Source organism: Poromitra crassiceps, assembly GCF_964638095.1.
Source record: "Poromitra crassiceps genome assembly, chromosome: 1".
Taxonomy (NCBI): domain Eukaryota; kingdom Metazoa; phylum Chordata; class Actinopteri; order Beryciformes; family Melamphaidae; genus Poromitra; species Poromitra crassiceps.
The window spans coordinates 14924967-14945164 of NC_139623.1; the positions used below are offsets into that span (position 1 = coordinate 14924967).

Here is a 20198-nt window from a genome sequence, read left to right on the forward strand (position 1 = left end):
TGGTATAAAGATGAGCTTGTATCAGCTGCCACCAGTGTTGTAGTGAGGAGTTGAATCGAGTCGGACACATTTTCAGGACTCGACTTGGACCTGAACACTGATGACTTGGACTTGGACTCGAACATTCATATATTTGGACTTGGAAGTTGAAGACAAGGACTCAGGCTTTGTTAATTGATAAAGATTTTTTTTAATAGTTTTTTGTAATAAGCCATAATAATTCGGCAAGAGATATTGACAGCTATTAATATCGTGTTATTAAATTTTGTGCAAGGGCAGGCACATGTGTTCCACCCACATGTGAATTCACGCTCATGTTCAGTAACTCTAGACTCTTTCGCACTCGGACTCAGGTAACGGGGACTTCTTTGGTGACTTGGACTTGGACTCGGACGTGAAGACTGGGGACTCGAGACTCGACTTGAATTCGAGATATAATGACTTGACTACAACACTGGCTGTCACATCCCAGTCAGAAGAACTAAAGAAAACGAATACACAGAGGTTGATTAATGTGCAGTGGCATATCCAATGTCCTGTATTACATGTACATCACTCAGAAAGCTCAAACATGATTGCGGGCACTGTTGAAGTGACATAACTTGATTGCGTGCACTGTTGAAGTGACATAACATGATTGCATGCACTGTTGAAGTGACATAACATGATTGCATGCACTGTTGAAGTGACATAACTTGATTGCGTGCACTGTTGAAGTGACATAACTTGATTGCATGCACTGTTGAAGTGACATAACTTGATTGCATGCACTGTTGAAGTGACATAACTTGATTGCGTGCACTGTTGAAGTGACATAACATGATTGCGTGCACTGTTGAAGTGACATAACATGATTGCATGCACTGTTGAAGTGACATAACATGATTGCGTGCACTGTTGAAGTGACATAACATGATTGCATGCACTGTTGAAGTGACATAACATGATTGCGTGCACTGTTGAAGTGACATAACATGATTGCGTGCACTGTTGAAGTGACATAACTTGATTGCATGCACTGTTGAAGTGACATAACATGATTGCATGCACTGTTGAAGTGACATAACTTGATTGCATGCACTGTTGAAGTGACATAACTTGATTGCGTGCACTGTTGAAGTGACATAACATGATTGCGTGCACTGTTGAAGTGACATAACATGATTGCGTGCACTGTTGAAGTGACATAACATGATTGCATGCACTGTTGAAGTGACATAACATGATTGCATGCACTGTTGAAGTGACATAACTTGATTGCATGCACTGTTGAAGTGACATAACTTGATTGCGTGCACTGTTGAAGTGACATAACATGATTGCGTGCACTGTTGAAGTGACATAACATGATTGCATGCACTGTTGAAGTGACATAACATGATTGCGTGCACTGTTGAAGTGACATAACATGATTGCATGCACTGTTGAAGTGACATAACATGATTGCGTGCACTGTTGAAGTGACATAACATGATTGCGTGCACTGTTGAAGTGACATAACTTGATTGCATGCACTGTTGAAGTGACATAACATGATTGCATGCACTGTTGAAGTGACATAACTTGATTGCATGCACTGTTGAAGTGACATAACTTGATTGCGTGCACTGTTGAAGTGACATAACATGATTGCGTGCACTGTTGAAGTGACATAACATGATTGCGTGCACTGTTGAAGTGACATAACATGATTGCATGCACTGTTGAAGTGACATAACATGATTGCATGCACTGTTGAAGTGACATAACTTGATTGCATGCACTGTTGAAGTGACATAACTTGATTGCATGCACTGTTGAAGTGACATAACATGATTGCATGCACTGTTGAAGTGACATAACATGATTGCGTGCACTGTTGAAGTGACATAACTTGATTGCGTGCACTGTTGAAGTGACATAACATGATTGCGTGCACTGTTGAAGTGACATAACATGATTGCGTGCACTGTTGAAGTGACATAACATGATTGCATGCACTGTTGAAGTGACATAACTTGATTGCGTGCACTGTTGAAGTGACATAACATGATTGCGTGCACTGTTGAAGTGACATAACATGATTGCGTGCACTGTTGAAGTGACATAACATGATTGCATGCACTGTTGAAGTGACATAACATGATTGCATGCACTGTTGAAGTGACATAACTTGATTGCATGCACTGTTGAAGTGACATAACTTGATTGCATGCACTGTTGAAGTGACATAACATGATTGCATGCACTGTTGAAGTGACATAACATGATTGCGTGCACTGTTGAAGTGACATAACTTGATTGCGTGCACTGTTGAAGTGACATAACATGATTGCGTGCACTGTTGAAGTGAAATAACATGATTGCGTGCACTGTTGAAGTGACATAACTTGATTGCGTGCACTGTTGAAGTGACATAACATGATTGCGTGCACTGTTGAAGTGACATAACATGATTGCATGCACTGTTGAAGTGACATAACATGATTGCATGCACTGTTGAAGTGACATAACATGATTGCGTGCACTGTTGAAGTGACATAACATGATTGCATGCACTGTTGAAGTGACATAACATGATTGCATGCACTGTTGAAGTGACATAACTTGATTGCATGCACTGTTGAAGTGACATAACATGATTGCATGCACTGTTGAAGTGACATAACATGATTGCGTGCACTGTTGAAGTGACATAACTTGATTGCGTGCACTGTTGAAGTGACATAACATGATTGCGTGCACTGTTGAAGTGACATAACTTGATTGCGTGCACTGTTGAAGTGACATAACATGATTGCATGCACTGTTGAAGTGACATAACTTGATTGCGTGCACTGTTGAAGTGACATAACATGATTGCATGCACTGTTGAAGTGACATAACTTGATTGCATGCACTGTTGAAGTGACATAACATGATTGCATGCACTGTTGAAGTGACATAACATGATTGCATGCACTGTTGAAGTGACATAACATGATTGCATGCACTGTTGACAATACAAGACAGACAGGCGCAGACACAGGGAAAAAGGAAAAAACATACATCATACATTAACATTGCAATGTGGTGCTACCAGCTGCTCAAGGCGCTTATGTATGTAATAGATAAAGTGCTTGGGATCTCACGCAAGGGGTCCACAAGACACCAGCCGGGCAAGCCAACCATCACCCCCAACCTCAGTCACCTGTCATTCTTAACCTCATCAAAGTGGGCCAGAAACGGTTTCCCAGAGTTGAGAACCTCCCAAGCGAGTTGGTTCTCAGGGACCTGAGTCTCTCTATATTCTCAAATACACTACTGCCGCATGCGCTGGGACGCGTCATCAGTGATGTTATCTGGGGTCGTTAGGTGTTTCGGGTCTGTCAACATCATACACCCTCGCCCAGTAGACCCAGCCGAGGCCAATTAAGACCCCGACTCGCGTCCCAGAAGCCGCTCACGGATCAGCCTTACTACTCTGTCTGCAACGTTGCCCGCGGGAGGGGTAAGCGAGAACGCCCAATCCGCTGCAATAGAGCTAGTGCTACGCCGCAGTATTGGCCCTTCGGTGCATGGAGGATCTAGGCTCTGTGGGATTACTCCCGGCCGTGCTCCTCCTTCGTCTCACCAGACCCTCCCGTGGCAAAGGCAATCCAGAGGCTGAGAGGATGCCTCAAGGACGCCTCAAGAGGGCCTGTGCGCTGCACGTCATTTACCTGCGTCGAGCACCTCGCTCTAGCCTGGAGGACCCCAGGCCGCGCCGATCTTTGCGCAGATTTTCAGGAGGCTAATCCGTAGCGTTTATGGATTTCTCCCTCACGAGAGCCAAGATGGGGTGCTAATCCCATCCCGTACCGGTTGCCGTCTCTCCGGCCGTCAACTGTCTCTCCAGCTCGTCACCAAACTATACTTGGTTGTCACCTAGTCTTTCCTAAGTGTCACTGGCCAGAGGCAAGCCAGAATTCTATATTCTCAAATACACTACTGCCGCATGCGCTGGGACGCGTCATCAGTGATGTTATCTGGGGTCGTTAGGTGTTTCCGGTCTGTCAACATCATACACCCTCGCCCAGTAGACCCAGCCGAGGCCAATTAAGACCCCGACTCGCGTCCCAGAAGCCGCTCACGGATCAGCCTTACTACTCTGTCTGCAACGTTGCCCGCGGGAGGGGTAAGCGAGAACGCCCAATCCGCTGCAATAGAGCTAGTGCTACGCCGCAGTATTGGCCCTTCGGTGCATGGAGGATCTAGGCTCTGTGGGATTACTCCCGGCCGTGCTCCTCCTTCGTCTCACCAGACCCTCCCGTGGCAAAGGCAATCCAGAGGCTGAGAGGATGCCTCAAGGACGCCTCAAGAGGGCCTGTGCGCTGCACGTCATTTACCTGCGTCGAGCACCTCGCTCTAGCCTGGAGGACCCCAGGCCGCGCCGATCTTTGCGCAGATTTTCAGGAGGCTAATCCGTAGCGTTTATGGATTTCTCCCTCACGAGAGAGCCAAGATGGGGTGCTAATCCCATCCCGTACCGGTTGCCGTCTCTCCGGCCGTCAACTGTCTCTCCAGCTCGTCACCAAACTATACTTGGTTGTCACCTAGTCTTTCCTAAGTGTCACTGGCCAGAGGCAAGCCAGAATTCTATATTCTCAAATACACTACTGCCGCATGCGCTGGGACGCGTCATCAGTGATGTTATCTGGGGTCGTTAGGTGTTTCGGGTCTCCATCTGTATAACAGAAATCATGTCCATCAGCCATACCCGAAAAGAGGGTGGAGAGGAGGACTTCCACTCCTTCATAATTAGTCTCTTGGCAACAGGGGTCCCCAGTGTCAGAGACTGTTGCACAGCTCTATGGAAGTTTAAAGAGGACTCTGAGCAGCCAAAGATGGTGAGTTCTGCCTCCGGCTGTAGGGTTGTGTTGTAGGCCTAGAGTACCAATCAAATATTTTAGCCCAGAATTCATGCTCTTCATCTGATGAAGAGCATGTAGCTCGAAACGCGTTACAACAAATAAAGCTGGAGAAAAGGAGCTCTGCGGTGTGCGAGTAGTTTTTATTCTTTTTGTCTCATTGTTCTAGTTCAGCTCAGCACCTGCCCCAACTTTGGGTTTTGGATGTGCGTGTCTCCCTCCTTTTTCACTATTTAGGTGGGTAGCCCGCGTTTTAGTGATTACCTTTCTGTCAACATTTTGGAGTGCTATGGGTCTGTAGCTGGCTGGGGCTACTTCCTCCTTCCCCTTTTTTTTTTAAATGAGAGAGATGTTAGCTTCATACAGTGTTTTAGGGAAGACTTTGTCTTTCTTAGAGCTAGATGTCATTCTGAGGAGGAGTGGGGCGAGAACGTCACAGAATTTCTTATAAAATTCAGGACCAAATCCATCGGGCCCAGCCCCAGTCTAAGTCCTCTCTGGCAGCGTCACTGAGTTTGGGTGTTTCAAGAGGGTCAAAAAAGTCATTCAGATCAGATTGGGTGGCATCACACCTAGATGAGTACAGTTCACTCTAAAACTCCCTCAGCGGTCATTTATGGCTTTGGGGTTAGTCAACAGGGTGCTCCTCTTTGATTTAATGGAGAGGATTGACCTGGAAGCCTGTGCACCCTTAAGCTGTCTGGCTTATCTCCCAATTCGAATTGCTTTTGTCTCAGTTTTAAAAGGAGACTGTTTATTTGACCACCCAGGATGCAATTATATTCAACTTTAGCTTTAATATCTTATTATAATCATCAGAAGATTTTGAGACTTGGTATGCTGCTTCAAGGGCGGGAAGAGCATTCTCAATCTCCAATAGCCACCTCCCCCTTTCTTTCTTGGTCGCAGATTTGTATGAGATTATATCCCCATGAATGACAACCTTCAATGTTTCCCATAGTGTGGAGTCTGATACTTCACTGTTATCATTGGATTCCATAAAGTGTTTTAATTTGGTGGTAATATATTCTATAAATGTCCCTTCAGGGAGCAAGGAGGGGTTGAAATGCCAAGAGTAAGTTTGTTTGGGAAGAGAGAGATTTAGAGACATTATCAAAGGGCTATGGTCGGAAATCAATATGTTCTGGTATTTCATATTGGTGACGTGGGAGATTAATTGAGAATCTATTAAAAAGTAGTCTATTCTACTGTAAGATTTGTGGACATGGGAGTAAAATGAATATTCTGTAACACTTTCTATGAAGCTCATGTCTATAACGCATTATAAGCATACTTATAATGCGCTTATAATGCTGTATAACTATAATTATAAGCACTCATAACTATTCATAATGCTTTATAACTATAATCATAACACACTATAAAGCATCTTATAATCACTTATAAAGTCAAGTGTTATAATACATTATAACTGCGGGTCATTCATGGATTTTTTCCCCCACATGGATCACAATGCATTATAATCCCTACAGTTATAATGCATTATATTCCTTTTATAAGGCATTATAATCATCGTTATAATGCATTATAATGTGATTATAAGGGGGTAGGGTGTCCCTCATCTCTTTGAAAGTCACTTGTTCATCAAACTTTATTTTTTTTATTCCCTTACTTCTTATGAGTCACTTGTTGATCAAACAATTAATTTTTATTTGCATTATTATTGTTATTATTGTTACAAATGGTTAAAGTTTGAAAGTTGGGAAAATAATTAAGGAGTCGCTTGTTGATCAAAGATAATTTAATTTAATAATAATAATAATTATTATTATTATTATTTATAAATGCCCTTATCTCTTAAAAGTTGAAAGTTGAAACTTTTTGAAAGGAGTCACTTGTTAATCAAACATTTTTTATTTTTTATATATACAAATTTCCTTATCTATATCTATAAATTTGGCAATGTGGACTCTGTTTGACCATCTGTCTGTCTGTCTGTCTGTCTGTCTGTCTGTCTGTCTGTCTGTCTGTCTGTCTGTCTGTCTGTCTGTTTGTTTCAAGAATTTTGGCCGGCCACAGCTATGCCGTTTTACGTGTGATCGGGCTGAAATATTTTTCACTTTACTTTACTTGCACTTTACTTGCATTATGATCCATGGAGAAAAAAACATCCTTGAGGGACCCGCACTTATAGTGCATTATAACACTTGACTTTATATGTGATTATAAGATGCTTTATAATGTGTTATGATTATAGTTATAAAGCATTATGAATATTTATGAGTGCTTATAACTATAGTTATCCAGCATTATAAGCGCATTATAAGGCATTATAAGTATGCTTATAATTAAGCAATATAGCATGAGAGCTAGTGTGTTGTGGCAAATATATCCCGCTGATCAGTTGATCAGCGGGATATATGCCACAACACACGCTGCTCGAGTGCTATATTGCTTTTATAAAACGGTTTCCAAGTATGATAATATAAATATAATAATAATACTATAAGTCCGACTGGCATGGTATTCTGATAGAGTCAGTTGAAACACTACTGTAAGGCGGGACCTCTAGCAAGAAGATAGACGTGCGGGTGATTTGATTGGATCGTTCTGGAGACTGAAGTTGACATTGGCCAATCCTGGCGCTTGCTGAGAAGCTGAGAGCTTTCTGGAAAGCCCGACAGGCAGCTCGAGCGCAGCGCTGCATTCTCAGCGCTTGCTGAGAAGCTGAGTGCTTTCTGCAAAGCCCGACACCAACTAACGTTACGGGGTTAAATGCGGGGTTAAATGCGGGGTTAACAGCCTTTTTTTTGCAAAGAAGACATTAGCCTGCATCTATTCTTGTACAAAACATAATTTTCTGCGAAGTATTAGTAAAGTTATAAGCGAAGATCAATTCACAAGGATCTGACAGCTGTCTCCGCCATTTGTTTTTTTTGAGGTAACCAAAGGCTTTTAGTAAGAGAGTTGCCATGGCAACCAATAACCCATGGCCATGGGTTATTGGAGTGGGTTATTGGATTTATACAATGGCTGTGAACCAATCAGATTGCTTGATTTGAGAGAGCCGTTTTATAATGCATTATAGACATCGGCTTCATAGAAAGTGTTACCGAATATTCTTTGTTGGTAGGATGCTGAATCCTCCAAATGTCCACTAAATTCCTAGATTTAACCAAATTGTTCAGGACCTGTACTGATGAGATGCGGGGGGGCGGGCGGGGTGGGGACAGTCTATCTAAATACAGATCTAGGTAGCAGTTCAGGTCGCCGCCAATTATTATATTCGAATCGTTGGTGTTGGGGAGTAAATCAAAAACTTTCTTAAAGAAATTCATCTTTACTGTATCATCATCTATATTCGGACCGTAGATGTTAAGAAAAGTTAGTGGGAACAAATTAATAGTGATTGTATGCACTGTTGAAGTGAAATGACATGATTGCGTGCACTGTTGAAGTGAAATAACCTTCGTTTGTTTTTGTGCTAGAGGCTGATTAACCGAGTGGAAATCTGTATGCGTAGCAGCAGTGTGATAGTGGGGTGTTCTGTGTGTGTTCTGTGTGTGTGTGTGTGTGTGTGTGTGTGTGTGTGTGTCATGGAGGCATCGCACCAGATACCGAGAAGGACGTCATACACATCCCATAATATGAAAACAATCATTGCAAGGATAAATCTACGTAATCTCCAAAAAGGATAAACTGCATATGAAGCAAAGGCCAGCATCATTATCACCACAAAACAGACAGACGTTTTGCCTACACACCCTTCATCAGGTCGTCATAGCATTATAACGACTTTGGATTATCTGTAATATAGAGACACCATTGATAGACATGGGCATGGAAGTGTGTTATGATGTGATTTACAGAATGATTCCCTAACATCAGAGCACAGAGCACAGGCATTTTTCCTCAAGGTCGGGACATATAACAGTTTCCCTGTGTGTCTACAGGATGTCTGTGGTGATGTCAATTTATCCCTATGTAATGCCAGTGATTGCCAAGTGACCTGTCTGCATATGTGAGAAAGTCAGTGAGAAGTGTGTGTGTGTGTGTGTGTGTGTGTGTGTGTGTGTGTGTGAGTGAGTGTGTGTGTGTGGGGGGGGGGGACAGTTCTGATTATCTTCATCAAGCTAGTGCTACTGTAGCGTCACCCCATGAGGTTGTGTCTACCTTAGCGCTAAATAGCAATCGATTATAGAGCTTGGGTATCCTAGCCCAGAAAGAGAGAGGAAGAGAAAGAGAGAGAGAGAGAGAGGAGGGGGGGGGGGGGGCGGAAGAGACAGGGATATGGGTTCTGAAGATTGAAAATATTATGGATCAAGGGATTATGATGAAAAGACACAGAGAGATGAGTGAAAGTGTCTCCAGATGATTAGCCCGCCTCTTTCTCCATCTTTTCATCACTTTCAGCTCCAGCAGATGATTGACCCCCCTCTTTCTCTATCCTTTCATCACTTTCAGCTCAAGCATCAGAATAGCATGACTATTCATCCTTATGAATGATAAGGCTACATAGTAATAGTAATAGTAGTAATTTATTTCGGTCCATTTGTCAGTTTCACATAAATGCACTGCAGTAATAATGTACATTATACAATAAGGGGACCGCTGCAGTAATAATGTATTATACAATAAGGGGACCGAAAATGTGTAGGCTGAAGCCGTAGCTTATGTATACCTACCCTTTTTACATTTCAATACATCAAACACAAGTTAAATCATCCAGGTATACACTCTAGCTGACAGGGGTGGCCAACTATGACTCGCGGGCCAATTTTTCCTTTTTGGTTTAAAAGGCTAAAAGGGTTAGACTTCAGTACCCTGGCCTGGTCTATTTTGCTGCTGCTATAAGCTCTGCCATTGGTGGCGACCATTTCAGTCGGCAGCAGAAGAAAATCCCTTTCCGTCCCTGCAAGCTCTGCCATTTGCTCCGACCCGCTCTGACTGACCGGCTGCGACCATATATGGATTTCCTTTCCGCTCCCTCCATGACAAATCTGTCGATCTCAAATGCCAGCGCCGCTGTGAAACAACATCAACAATGCTAGCTCGTTGCTACACGCTGAAAACGATTGGATCCCCCATTGTAGGGAGACAGTCTGTGAAGCAAGACAGGTTAAACCAAACAGAGCACACCCCTCTGCCCCCCCCCCCCCCCCCCCCCCGCAAGTCCAGAGTGGAGATCTACACTGCCAGACTCTCTCCCGGAAGGGAGGGAAGTCTGGCAAGTGAGACTAATTTTGGACTGTTTCTGTGAAGATTTTTTATACCGTATTTTGCTGAAATGATATCTGTCTTAACCTTTTGGCATATAAATTGAAAAGAAAATGTGAAAAGATACAGAATTACCCATTGTAATAGGTGGAAAAGGAATTTTTGAAGGCACAGTGTAACTGGTTGAACAATGCAGCGCTTAATAGTATTTTAGGCCCGTGACTCCTGTCTGGCCACCCCTGCTCTAGCATGCAAAATGGCATAGATTTGATTATCATGAAGGATACTGACGGTTGCCCCCCCCCCTTCCCTTCTCCTTTGTCTAGATTCTACTGGGACCTGTTGATGTTACTGTTGATGATGGGGAACCTGATCATACTGCCAGTAGGCATCACTTTCTTCAAGGACGAGAATACTCCCCCATGGATAATTTTCAACGTGGTCTCTGACACTCTCTTTTTGGTTGACCTGGTTCTCAACTTCAGAACCGGCATAGTCAAGGAAGACAGTACTGAGATACTGCTGGACCCCAGGTGAGTAACATGTGTCATGTACAGTGGTGGACAGCGTATACTAGAATGCCCTACTCAACTAGAAGTACTGTTACTTTGCTGATATATTACTTACCGGTAAGTAGAAGTAAAAGTACTGGTGTGAAAATTGACTGAAGTAAAAGTAAAAAGTACAATGAGAGATGTAATCTTTCCCATGCAATTCTAAAATGAGGAGAGGGCACAGTTCAAACTAGATTCTAATTTAATAATAAATTAGAAACTACAAAATAAAGTGCACAAGCAAACGCCAGATTACTCTTCTCTTTTTTGCTGACTGATTTTCTGTTGCTTATGGAGAGCCACAGAATTTGCACCCTGTAACTGATGTCATTTTAAAAAGTAGCAAAATTACTGCCTTTCAAAAATACTCAAAAAAGTACACACAATAACCGTGAGTAAATGTAATTAGTTACTTCCACTACTTGTAATGTATGTATGTTATTCTTAGATGTTGAGGGAGGCAATTGTGTGTGTGTGTGTGTGTGTGTGTGTGTGTGTGTGTGTGTGTGTGTGTGTGTGTGTGTGTGTGTGTGTGTGTGTGTGTGTGTGTGTGTGTGTGTGTGTGTGCGTGCGTGCGTGTGTTTGTGTCTAGTCAAAACACCAGCACTACTGCCATCATTTAGTTTCATTCTCCTGGCCATCTGCTGCTGGGTGTGTGCTCAAACAGATCCATGTGTGAGGTGTGCAAAGGTGAAACGCAGACAGTAGCAAAGCGTTTGTTCTCTTTCCAGTTCTGCTTCTCCAGAATATTAATGAGGGGACTTAAATGCCATGCAAATATTGGATTCACTTGCACAGAGATAGTATGCAAACGACCAAATTAGGAATGTGATTGTTCTCCCATGCTGCTCTAATGCAGAGCAATCCGCCAGCGTTACCTGAAGAGCTGGTTCCTGGTGGACTTTGTGTCATCCATCCCAGTGGACTACATCTTCCTGATGGTGGATCTGGAGGCCCGTCTGGACTCGGAGGTCTACAGGACAGCCAGGGCGCTGCGCATCGTGCGCTTCACCAAGATCCTGAGCCTGCTTCGCCTCCTCCGCCTGTCCAGACTCATCCGCTACATCCACCAATGGGAGGAGGTGAGGAAGAGCAGGAACAGAGGCTGGGGGACAGAGAACGGAGCAGAAGGGAAAGTGATATTCATTTGAATGAGTTAGTTCTAAGCTCATTGTAAGTTATGTTTTTGGGGGAGAATCACTTCCGTTTGTGAAAAATGTCCTGATAAATTTCCGGCAGCCAATTTTTTACCAAAATGGATATTTAGAATTTTTAAATGAAATCCCTCACTTCAGTTATGTTGAGTCTATTTAGTCATCAGACTAATAGACTATTTTGGGGTTTCTGGTGTAGAGCGGCTATCTGGGCCACGCCTTCCTCTTCCGTCATTGTTTACAGTCCGATTAGCAAGTTGGAGGTGGAGTTGATCGCTCGATACTTTTTGTAGGTGTTTACATTTCGGCTCATTTCTCTAAACACATATCTGCATATGAGACGCCATCGGACTGTGCTACTACAGAAACCTCAAAATATCGGTCATCACCCACAGAATCTATTAGTTGTTACTTGTCAGACTGATAGACTCTGGGTTCCGAGATTGGGTACAATCTAGCAGTCTCAAAACCAAACATATCAAAAGTTAAATCCTCATTGACCCTCTCTCCCCCCTTTCATTTATGTGCTCCCCTTCTCTCCATATCTTTCTCCTCCTCTTCCCCTCTCCTCCTCCTCAGATCTTCCACATGACCTATGACCTGGCCAGTGCCATGGTGAGGATTGTCAACCTGATCGGTATGATGCTGCTGCTGTGCCACTGGGACGGCTGCCTCCAGTTCCTGGTGCCCATGCTGCAGGAGTTCCCTCCAGACTGCTGGGTCTCCAAGAACAACATGGTGGTAAGTCACTGACCAGCAGTCCAGTGATCATTTTGACAGTCGTTTTGACTTAGTCGTCTTTTGACTAAAATGCCATTTAGTTCAGTCTTCTGAAATGTGTTAGTTTTAGTCTAGTTTTAGTTGACTAAATATCATAAAGGTTTAGTCATCTAAATCTATGCTAGATTTAGTCGACTAAAATCTAACAGGTGTAGTTAAAGTGTAATAATGCATTATTTAAATGTTTCTCTAGAATTTCCAAACTCATTGGAAAGATCTACTAATCTCTTATTATGGAATGAGAATGTGCAATACAGACACAGATTTAACTGTATAACTTATTCTTCTCTTCTTATTGGATCTTCTCTTCTGATGGGATCCCAATTCGTCCATCCCTGACATTTTTGTCTAGTTTTTTTCATTGACGAAAATGTCAAATGATTTACTCATGGTTTTATGCAAGCATGTCAGAACAAGCATAAAAACCGGTACTCATTAGTCACATTATGTAATAAGGGCAAACAAAGAACGCGTTTCAGCCATGAGTCATCATCATACGAAACATTTACATTTCTTTGTTTGCTCTTATTAAATAAGAATAGTTTGATCGTTAGTGCCGGTTTTTATGTTTGTTTTGTTCTGTTCATTGCTGAAAGCGCGCCCCCGACACAGCATTTAAGACTGTATGTAACTGTATGTAGGCTAAGTATGTTTCATTGTACTAGTGTGTTCAACAACAAAAGACAGAGAGCATGGCTTTGAATCTGTTCACATGAAAGACAAAGGCATATCTCAGCTTTTCATATGTATATACTGTATATTATATGAATATCTTGTATAACACCACAGATTCAGTATGGACAGGTTGTGGGTGTTTGTGTGTGCGTGCGTGAGTGAGTGAGTGAGTGAGTGAGTGAGTGAGTGAGTGAGTGCATACACGCGTGTGCAGAGTGAGGGTGTTTATCTTCTAGTCTGACATTGTTCGCTCTCCGTCTGTGTTAATTGGCTCATGCAGCAACATGTCCAATTGGAATAAGAATGACTATCATCATCACAATAATGGATTCTCCAATTAAAAATGTGGAAAGAGATTAGGTAGAGATCTGGACCCGCAAACAATCAGCCTAGGGATTTACTGGGGATTTTATTACGTGCGTGCAAACACACAGACATGGACACCGACACACAGATAACACAGCCGTGTCTGTGAATAGCTGACTCATGTCTCAGTGGTTGCCTTGGCGACTGTTGCAAGGGTGGCTGATGCTGGGATCTTCCCCAGAGAAACTCCCCCCCATGGTCCACTGGACCATCTGAGCAGGGATATAATTGGACTCACTCACACACAACTTAAGACATATGCGAATGCACGCGCACAAACACGAATTGTTAAAAACCAATTCGGGACACTGCTTTTACCCCCAATTGCACAAGCCGTCCTTCTTAAATCTTAATCTGCCTATCCCCAATTTTGGCTTAAGTAAACAAACACACACACACACACACACACACACACACACACACACACACACACACACACACACACACACCCGAGAAGATATACAATCAGACACTAGCCATTTTATTTGTAGTCTTGTCGAATATTGTTCAATAAAATCTTTTTTTTCATTTCATCATCTTGGTTCTGGTTAATCTTGTTTTATATTTCCTGGCAGACCTCAAAGTAATTTCCAGTCCCTCAGCTGTTAAAAGTTATAGGGCTCTATCGTCGAAAGTTGGTGCTGATGGAACGATATTCCATTTGAAACACATCAAAGGGATGCTGCGCAGTTACGCAGTGGATATACCCATGGTGTTATATGTTCCAAAGCGTGCACTTACTGTAATTAGATGTTTTTCATTCATATACTGTAGGCTATAACATACACATGTAAAAATATGTGTTTCTTTAATAGGGTAGGGATGTGTGAGAATTAAATTCCAGCCTATTCCAATAGCCTATATCAGAATTGCCCACTCGGGTTAAGCTATTGACTGCGGTCACGCCATCCGCGCTGTGGAGAAGCGTGGTCTTGCATGCGTGCAATTGCAGGGAAAGAGGTTACTGTATACTGGCCGGCACTCCAACTTCCTCAAAAGTAATCTACTGTTGTACAACTAACACCACAGACCTGTATGGTCAGGAATTATGTAACCATGACAAAGGAATTCTCATTTTTAAATCAAGGTGTGTGTGTGTTGTCTGCAATGTAGGCTATAGTTGAAAATCAACGTGGCATTCTGAAGAGGGGGGAGAGTGTGTGATGTTTTGGAGAGAGAGGGACATCCATGCCGTGCGTAATGTATCCAAGCCAGGATTTCCTGCAGTGCGCAGAGAATACTGGTGCGCTCATAGACGCAGTGGGGTTTTTAGGGCTAAGAGCTGTTTAAGACCTGCTTTTATTATTGCTATTATTACTGCTATTACTATCTGTTCCAAAACGCAGCCGCCCGTCTCCTCACCCACACCAAATCCTGGCACCACATCACCCCAGTCCTTCAACAACTCCACTGGCTTCCCATCTCCTCCCGGATCACCTACAAAATCCTCGTCAGCACATACAAAGCTCTCCACCAACTGGCCCCCCCATATCTCACCAACCTCCTCTCCCCCTACCAACCCTCCCATTCCCTCCGATCCACCTCTGCCGGCCTTCTCTCCACCCCCAGATCCAACCTCCGCAGTTTCGGCGACAGAGCCTTCTCCAGGGCAGCTCCCAAGCTCTGGAACTCTCTCCCCCCAGACATTACAGAATCAGACTCCCTCACTGTCTTCCAATCCCGTCTCAAAACCCATCTCTTCTCCTCTGCCTTCTCCTAGCTCCCCCTGCCTATCCCTGTGTGCCTGTGTCGTGTTTGTCCATTGTCTGTTGCATTTACGTCGTCCCTGCCCCTTTAGTGTTTCTTTTTGTAAAGCGTCTTTGAGTCCTTGAAAAGCGCTATAAAAAACCCATGTTTATTATTGTTATTATTATTATTAGGTGGTCTTAAAATTGCGTGCACGCAAGGACTTTGCGGCAAGCATTTTGCACGGACACGCCTGGTTTGGCATGGGCGACGCCCAAACCTGTGTTTACGCTCGGAACCTGGCGATGGTATCTTCGCCAGAATGCAAAATGACACTTGCGGGAGGCAGATGATAGCATAAAAGGCCAGTATTTTGCACGGACACGCCTGGACCACGCCTACACCTGTGTCTGCGCTTAGATCCCGGCGTAAAACTGGATGGTGGAGGCAGACGATAGCATAAGACGCAGGGAAGATGGCATACAGTAAGAGGTGCTCAAACGATAGCGCCTGGACGATGATAGGGCCCATGGTCTCCGTTGTATTTTCTGAAGTGTTGCGGCTAAGAGCCTCTGGAATGATGGCAGGGAACCTCACTACAAAAATAACAGTTGCTTTGTCACTCAAACCTTCTTTCACTCTTATGTCACCCCTTTCTCTCTCTCTCTCTCTCTCTGCCACTGTAGAATGACACTTGGGGAGTGCAGTACTCGTATGCTCTGTTCAAGGCCATGAGTCACATGTTGTGTATTGGGTACGGGGCCCAGGCTCCAGAAGGCATGACTGACGTGTGGCTCACCATGCTCAGTATGATCGTGGGTGCTACCTGCTACGCCATGTTCATCGGCCACGCCACCGCGCTCATCCAATCCCTCGACTCCTCCCGACGACAGTACCAGGAAAAGGTAACCAAAAAACAACGCTCCCCTGTCCATTGCTTCATCCTTCTGTTCCTCACAACCATTAACCTCCGTTTGTTCGTTCATTCAATCCATTTCTGACCAAATCAATTGTGCAGTATGTATGGCTGTGGAGATAGAGCTTCTTTACTCATAGGCATCGGAAAAGTGCATGTGCTGAATGTTTCCTTGCAGATTCCTCACCTGTGTGTGTATGTGTGTGTGTGTGTGCGTGCTGGTGTGTTATTGCAGTACAAGCAGGTGGAGCAGTACATGTCCTTCCATAAGCTCCCTGCAGATGTACGTCAAAAGATCCATGAGTACTATGAACATCGCTTCCAGGGGAAAATGTTTGATGAGGAGAACATCCTGGCAGAGCTCAGCGAGCCACTTAAAGAGGTAATAACTTCACCAACACCCACAAAACACCCATAACACAGCCTGTGCTTCCCTCAAGCTTCCAAAACAGCCTCTCTATCTCCCCTGCCATGCTTTCTTTATCTCTTCTCTCTCTCCATCTAGGAGATTGTCAGCTTTAACTGCCGTAGCCTGGTGGCTAACATGCCGCTGTTCGCCAACGCCGATCCCAACTTTGTGACGGCCGTGCTGACCAAGCTCCGCTTTGAAGTGTTCCAGCCTGCAGACTTCATCATCCGTGAGGGAACGGTCGGACGGAAGATGTACTTCATCCAACACGGACGGGTCAGTGTGCTGGCCCGTGGCAACAACGCGACCAAGCTGAGCGATGGCTCATACTTTGGAGGTGAGGAAGTACGGAGATGGCTAGGGGGGTAGGAAGAGGTGGAAGTGATGAAGGGAGGAAGATACTTGGGATGTTGGAGGTGAGGGTGATGGTAGCTTGCTGCTATGAGCTCTGCCATTGGTGCCATCCATTTCAATCTGAATTCTCTGAATTCTCATCCCCTTCCGGTTCCAGTATCTGTGTGTTTTCAAAGTCCACGTAGCTACGTGAAACAACAACAACCTCTGAGCTAGCAACCTACACGCAAGTGAAAATGGACTTTTCTTTTTTTTACTGTTTTATGTGGCGTTTTCTTTTGCACGGATGTAGCCATTTGGTAAAGATGTTCACCCCGCGTCACCTCCGGGGCCAAGCGGCACCGCTCCTCATTCGCCTCATTCAAAACAACTATGGCGGATCCCGTGAATCTTTTTAGATATCTTTTTATAAAAAAATTTTTAACTTAACATAACTTTTTATAGATAATCTGTTTAGACTTAGCACCAAACTTAGTTTTTCTACGTACTTTCTCCGAATTGTAACGTACCTTAATAACTGCAGCCATTTCCTCTTCTCTTTCTCATCGCAAGGGAAAGTGGTAGAATGACAGTTGAATCATTTTTTTAGTATCGGATCTATTCCAACAACGAAGGACACAGCACTGCGGCATATTGACTACGCAGAGAGGCTTGGCCGCTTGCCGCTTGTACCCGGAAGTAGTATTGTTGGGAGGTCATACGTCACTAACCTTGCTTGCAAGATGGATAACCTTGCGAGATCAAAAGAGATTCTCTCGACGTATCCATCTTGTCATGCACAGGCAGTTAACTCATTGAGTGCCATGGACGAGTATGTTCGTCATTTCGTTTAGTAACGTAGAGTGCCAAGGACGAGTATGTTCGTCAATTGCGTTTTTTGACGGTGGGACGTGGATCAAAGCCTCAGGCATCTCCTGTACAAATATGGGAGCTATTGAAGGTGTATAACCTATTTTACGGACTCATTAGGTGGCGACAGTGCTCTCCAGATTACAGAAAGGTCCGGAAAACAGGAGGAAAAAGCCGTGATCAAAGAGAAACCGATGCATGCTGCAGCCAGAGCCATATAGATTGCTCTGTCTGCAGCTGGCGTTGTCTGCGAACCGCAGTCAATCCGCGCCCACAACTGAGCTCCTCTGCCTCTGTCTGTCTGTCTGCATATAGTTTCTCCACACGATTACCCGCCAGAAAGGCAGCACCCGACGCCGAAGGGCCAAACCTTTCCCTGCAGTCCGGTTTGGCATTTCCGTGTCGCGCTGGGAGCCGCCCGGCGCACAAAAACGAAGCGCTCCGAAAATAGACTGGGTGCGTGTAGGCTGTGTGTTAGTGTGGGGAGGAGTTTGCAGCTGAGGGGGGGAGAGGGGGGTGGGGCACGCAGGCACCACACAACTACACCACGTCACTACATCAGAAAATATTAGCTAGAGTCAGTGAATGTGCTTGAAATGCTTCATTTCACAAAAGGCTGAATATCTCAGCTTATAATTTGAAACCTGTCTTTTTGCTCAAAACAGCCTATCTTCTCCGGCTCATAACTAAAGAACGGAAAATGGTATCAATAAACTTTTTTTTGCAGATGATAGAAGAGAGTCTCATCGTTCTTTGTGCGTGTTCGGTGTTTACATAGTAATATCACACAATATTCTGTGGGCCTCAAGAAATCACTGAAAACGCTCTGAAACTCTGGCACTGGGAGCGTCCGTTCTCCAAAAGTGGCTGGCACTCAATGAGTTAAGATGATTGGTCGAACCATGCCGGCCCGACGAATCAGCGGCAGCCGTAGCGGGCTCAGGCTCGTCTGGGCAAGTAGTGGGTACATGGTCTTTGTAGTTCTTTTCACTCGTCAACATGGCTGCCGCTGCGGAAGTGACAGGCAGTCTGAATGAAATTGAATGTAACGTTCCCAATTCTATGTATTAAATTCTAAAAAACGACCCTCAACATTTGGGAAGGCTAAGCCACACAACTAGTTCGTTATAATCTAACTAAATGCTTCGAAGGTGACTTTACGACCGTGAGGACTCAATCAATGAATACCACGGAGATCAGGCACAGGCACCTTCGGCGATCTGATTGGTTGAAGTTAACACCCACCAGCGGTGATAGACAGATGGGTCATCCAATCACCTGCCAAGTAGCTTGGAAAAAGTGCCCGCCTCCGTCAGCGGGTCTGGTTACTGCATTCCCAGATCGACTGGTTTAGTGAAACTATGTGGAGCTATACCGTCCATCTGGCAGCGTCAGGTTAATATGTCACAGCTTAACAAGCGAATTGCTGCATCCTGTGCACTCAAGACGATTGTGATTGGTTTAAAGAAATGCAAACATGGCAGAGCATTTTTCCCCTATACCAGAATGATAGTAGGTTGAGCCATACCTTTCTCCAGCACTGGTACAGTGCTAATGTGATCACATTCCACTGAATAAATGCACCCTACAGTATTTCGTCTAATAGGGGCGGTAGTCAGGTCTACGATTATGGCCGGGGGCGTGGTCAACACGAACAAATAAAGGCCGGCCCCAAATACAGGGAGGGGGGAAAACCAAGGAAGAAACAATTGTGAATACAGTAAAATCCTGGTGCATGTTATATCATTTAACTGTAGTTTGTAGTAACTAGTAACATACAAGTGCCACAAGATGGCAGTATGTCACAAGATGGCTCAGCCAGCGGAGGTCTTTGGAGCATGCCTGTCACCAATTACCGTAATTATCGGTAATGCATTGCAGTGATAAAAATGGCTGTAACAAACCTGAACAGAAGCAGATTTTTATGAGCAAATATACTTATCAAACAGAGGGAATTGGAAATAAAAGCCTGTCTCTAATATAAGCCTGGTACCCTCTGCAGTTGAGGTAAATAAAGGCCTGGACCAATATTTAAGGAAATACGATATGTTTCTTTTGCAACTTTTCTTGTTTTCCCTGACAATTCTCTTTCCTTCTCTTTTCCCCGTTCCCTCCTTCCAATGTCTCCCCCATCCCACTTTCAGAGATCTGCTTGTTGACTCGTGGGCGGAGGACGGCCAGTGTCCGTGCGGATACGTATTGTCGTCTGTACTCCCTCAGTGTGGACAACTTCAATGAGGTGCTGGAGGAACACCCCATGATGCGTCGGGCCTTTGAAACTGTAGCTGTCGACCGATTGGACCGTATTGGTAAGGTGTTGAATTCTGATTGACTCATCCATTCCTCCTTCTATCTTTGTGTGTGTGTGTGTGTGTGTGTGTGTGTGTGTGTGTGTGTGTGTCTGTGTGT

At 44.2% G+C, this 20198-nt stretch overlaps 1 protein-coding gene across 1 annotated transcript in view; it reads left to right on the forward strand.

Annotated features, from left to right (window-relative positions):
* LOC310773856 (uncharacterized protein) overlaps positions 1-20198 on the forward strand; it is a gene marked incomplete at both ends in the record, with an annotated part of 46074 nt that overhangs the window by 3959 nt on the left and 21917 nt on the right. The window contains 7 exons of the mRNA XM_083633842.1: positions 10373-10579; positions 11460-11682; positions 12334-12495; positions 15948-16166; positions 16413-16559; positions 16683-16923; positions 19934-20098. Of these exons, the coding sequence (XP_083489968.1) occupies positions 10373-10579; positions 11460-11682; positions 12334-12495; positions 15948-16166; positions 16413-16559; positions 16683-16923; positions 19934-20098 (1364 nt within the window). The remainder of the gene's footprint in view (positions 1-10372; positions 10580-11459; positions 11683-12333; positions 12496-15947; positions 16167-16412; positions 16560-16682; positions 16924-19933; positions 20099-20198) is intronic.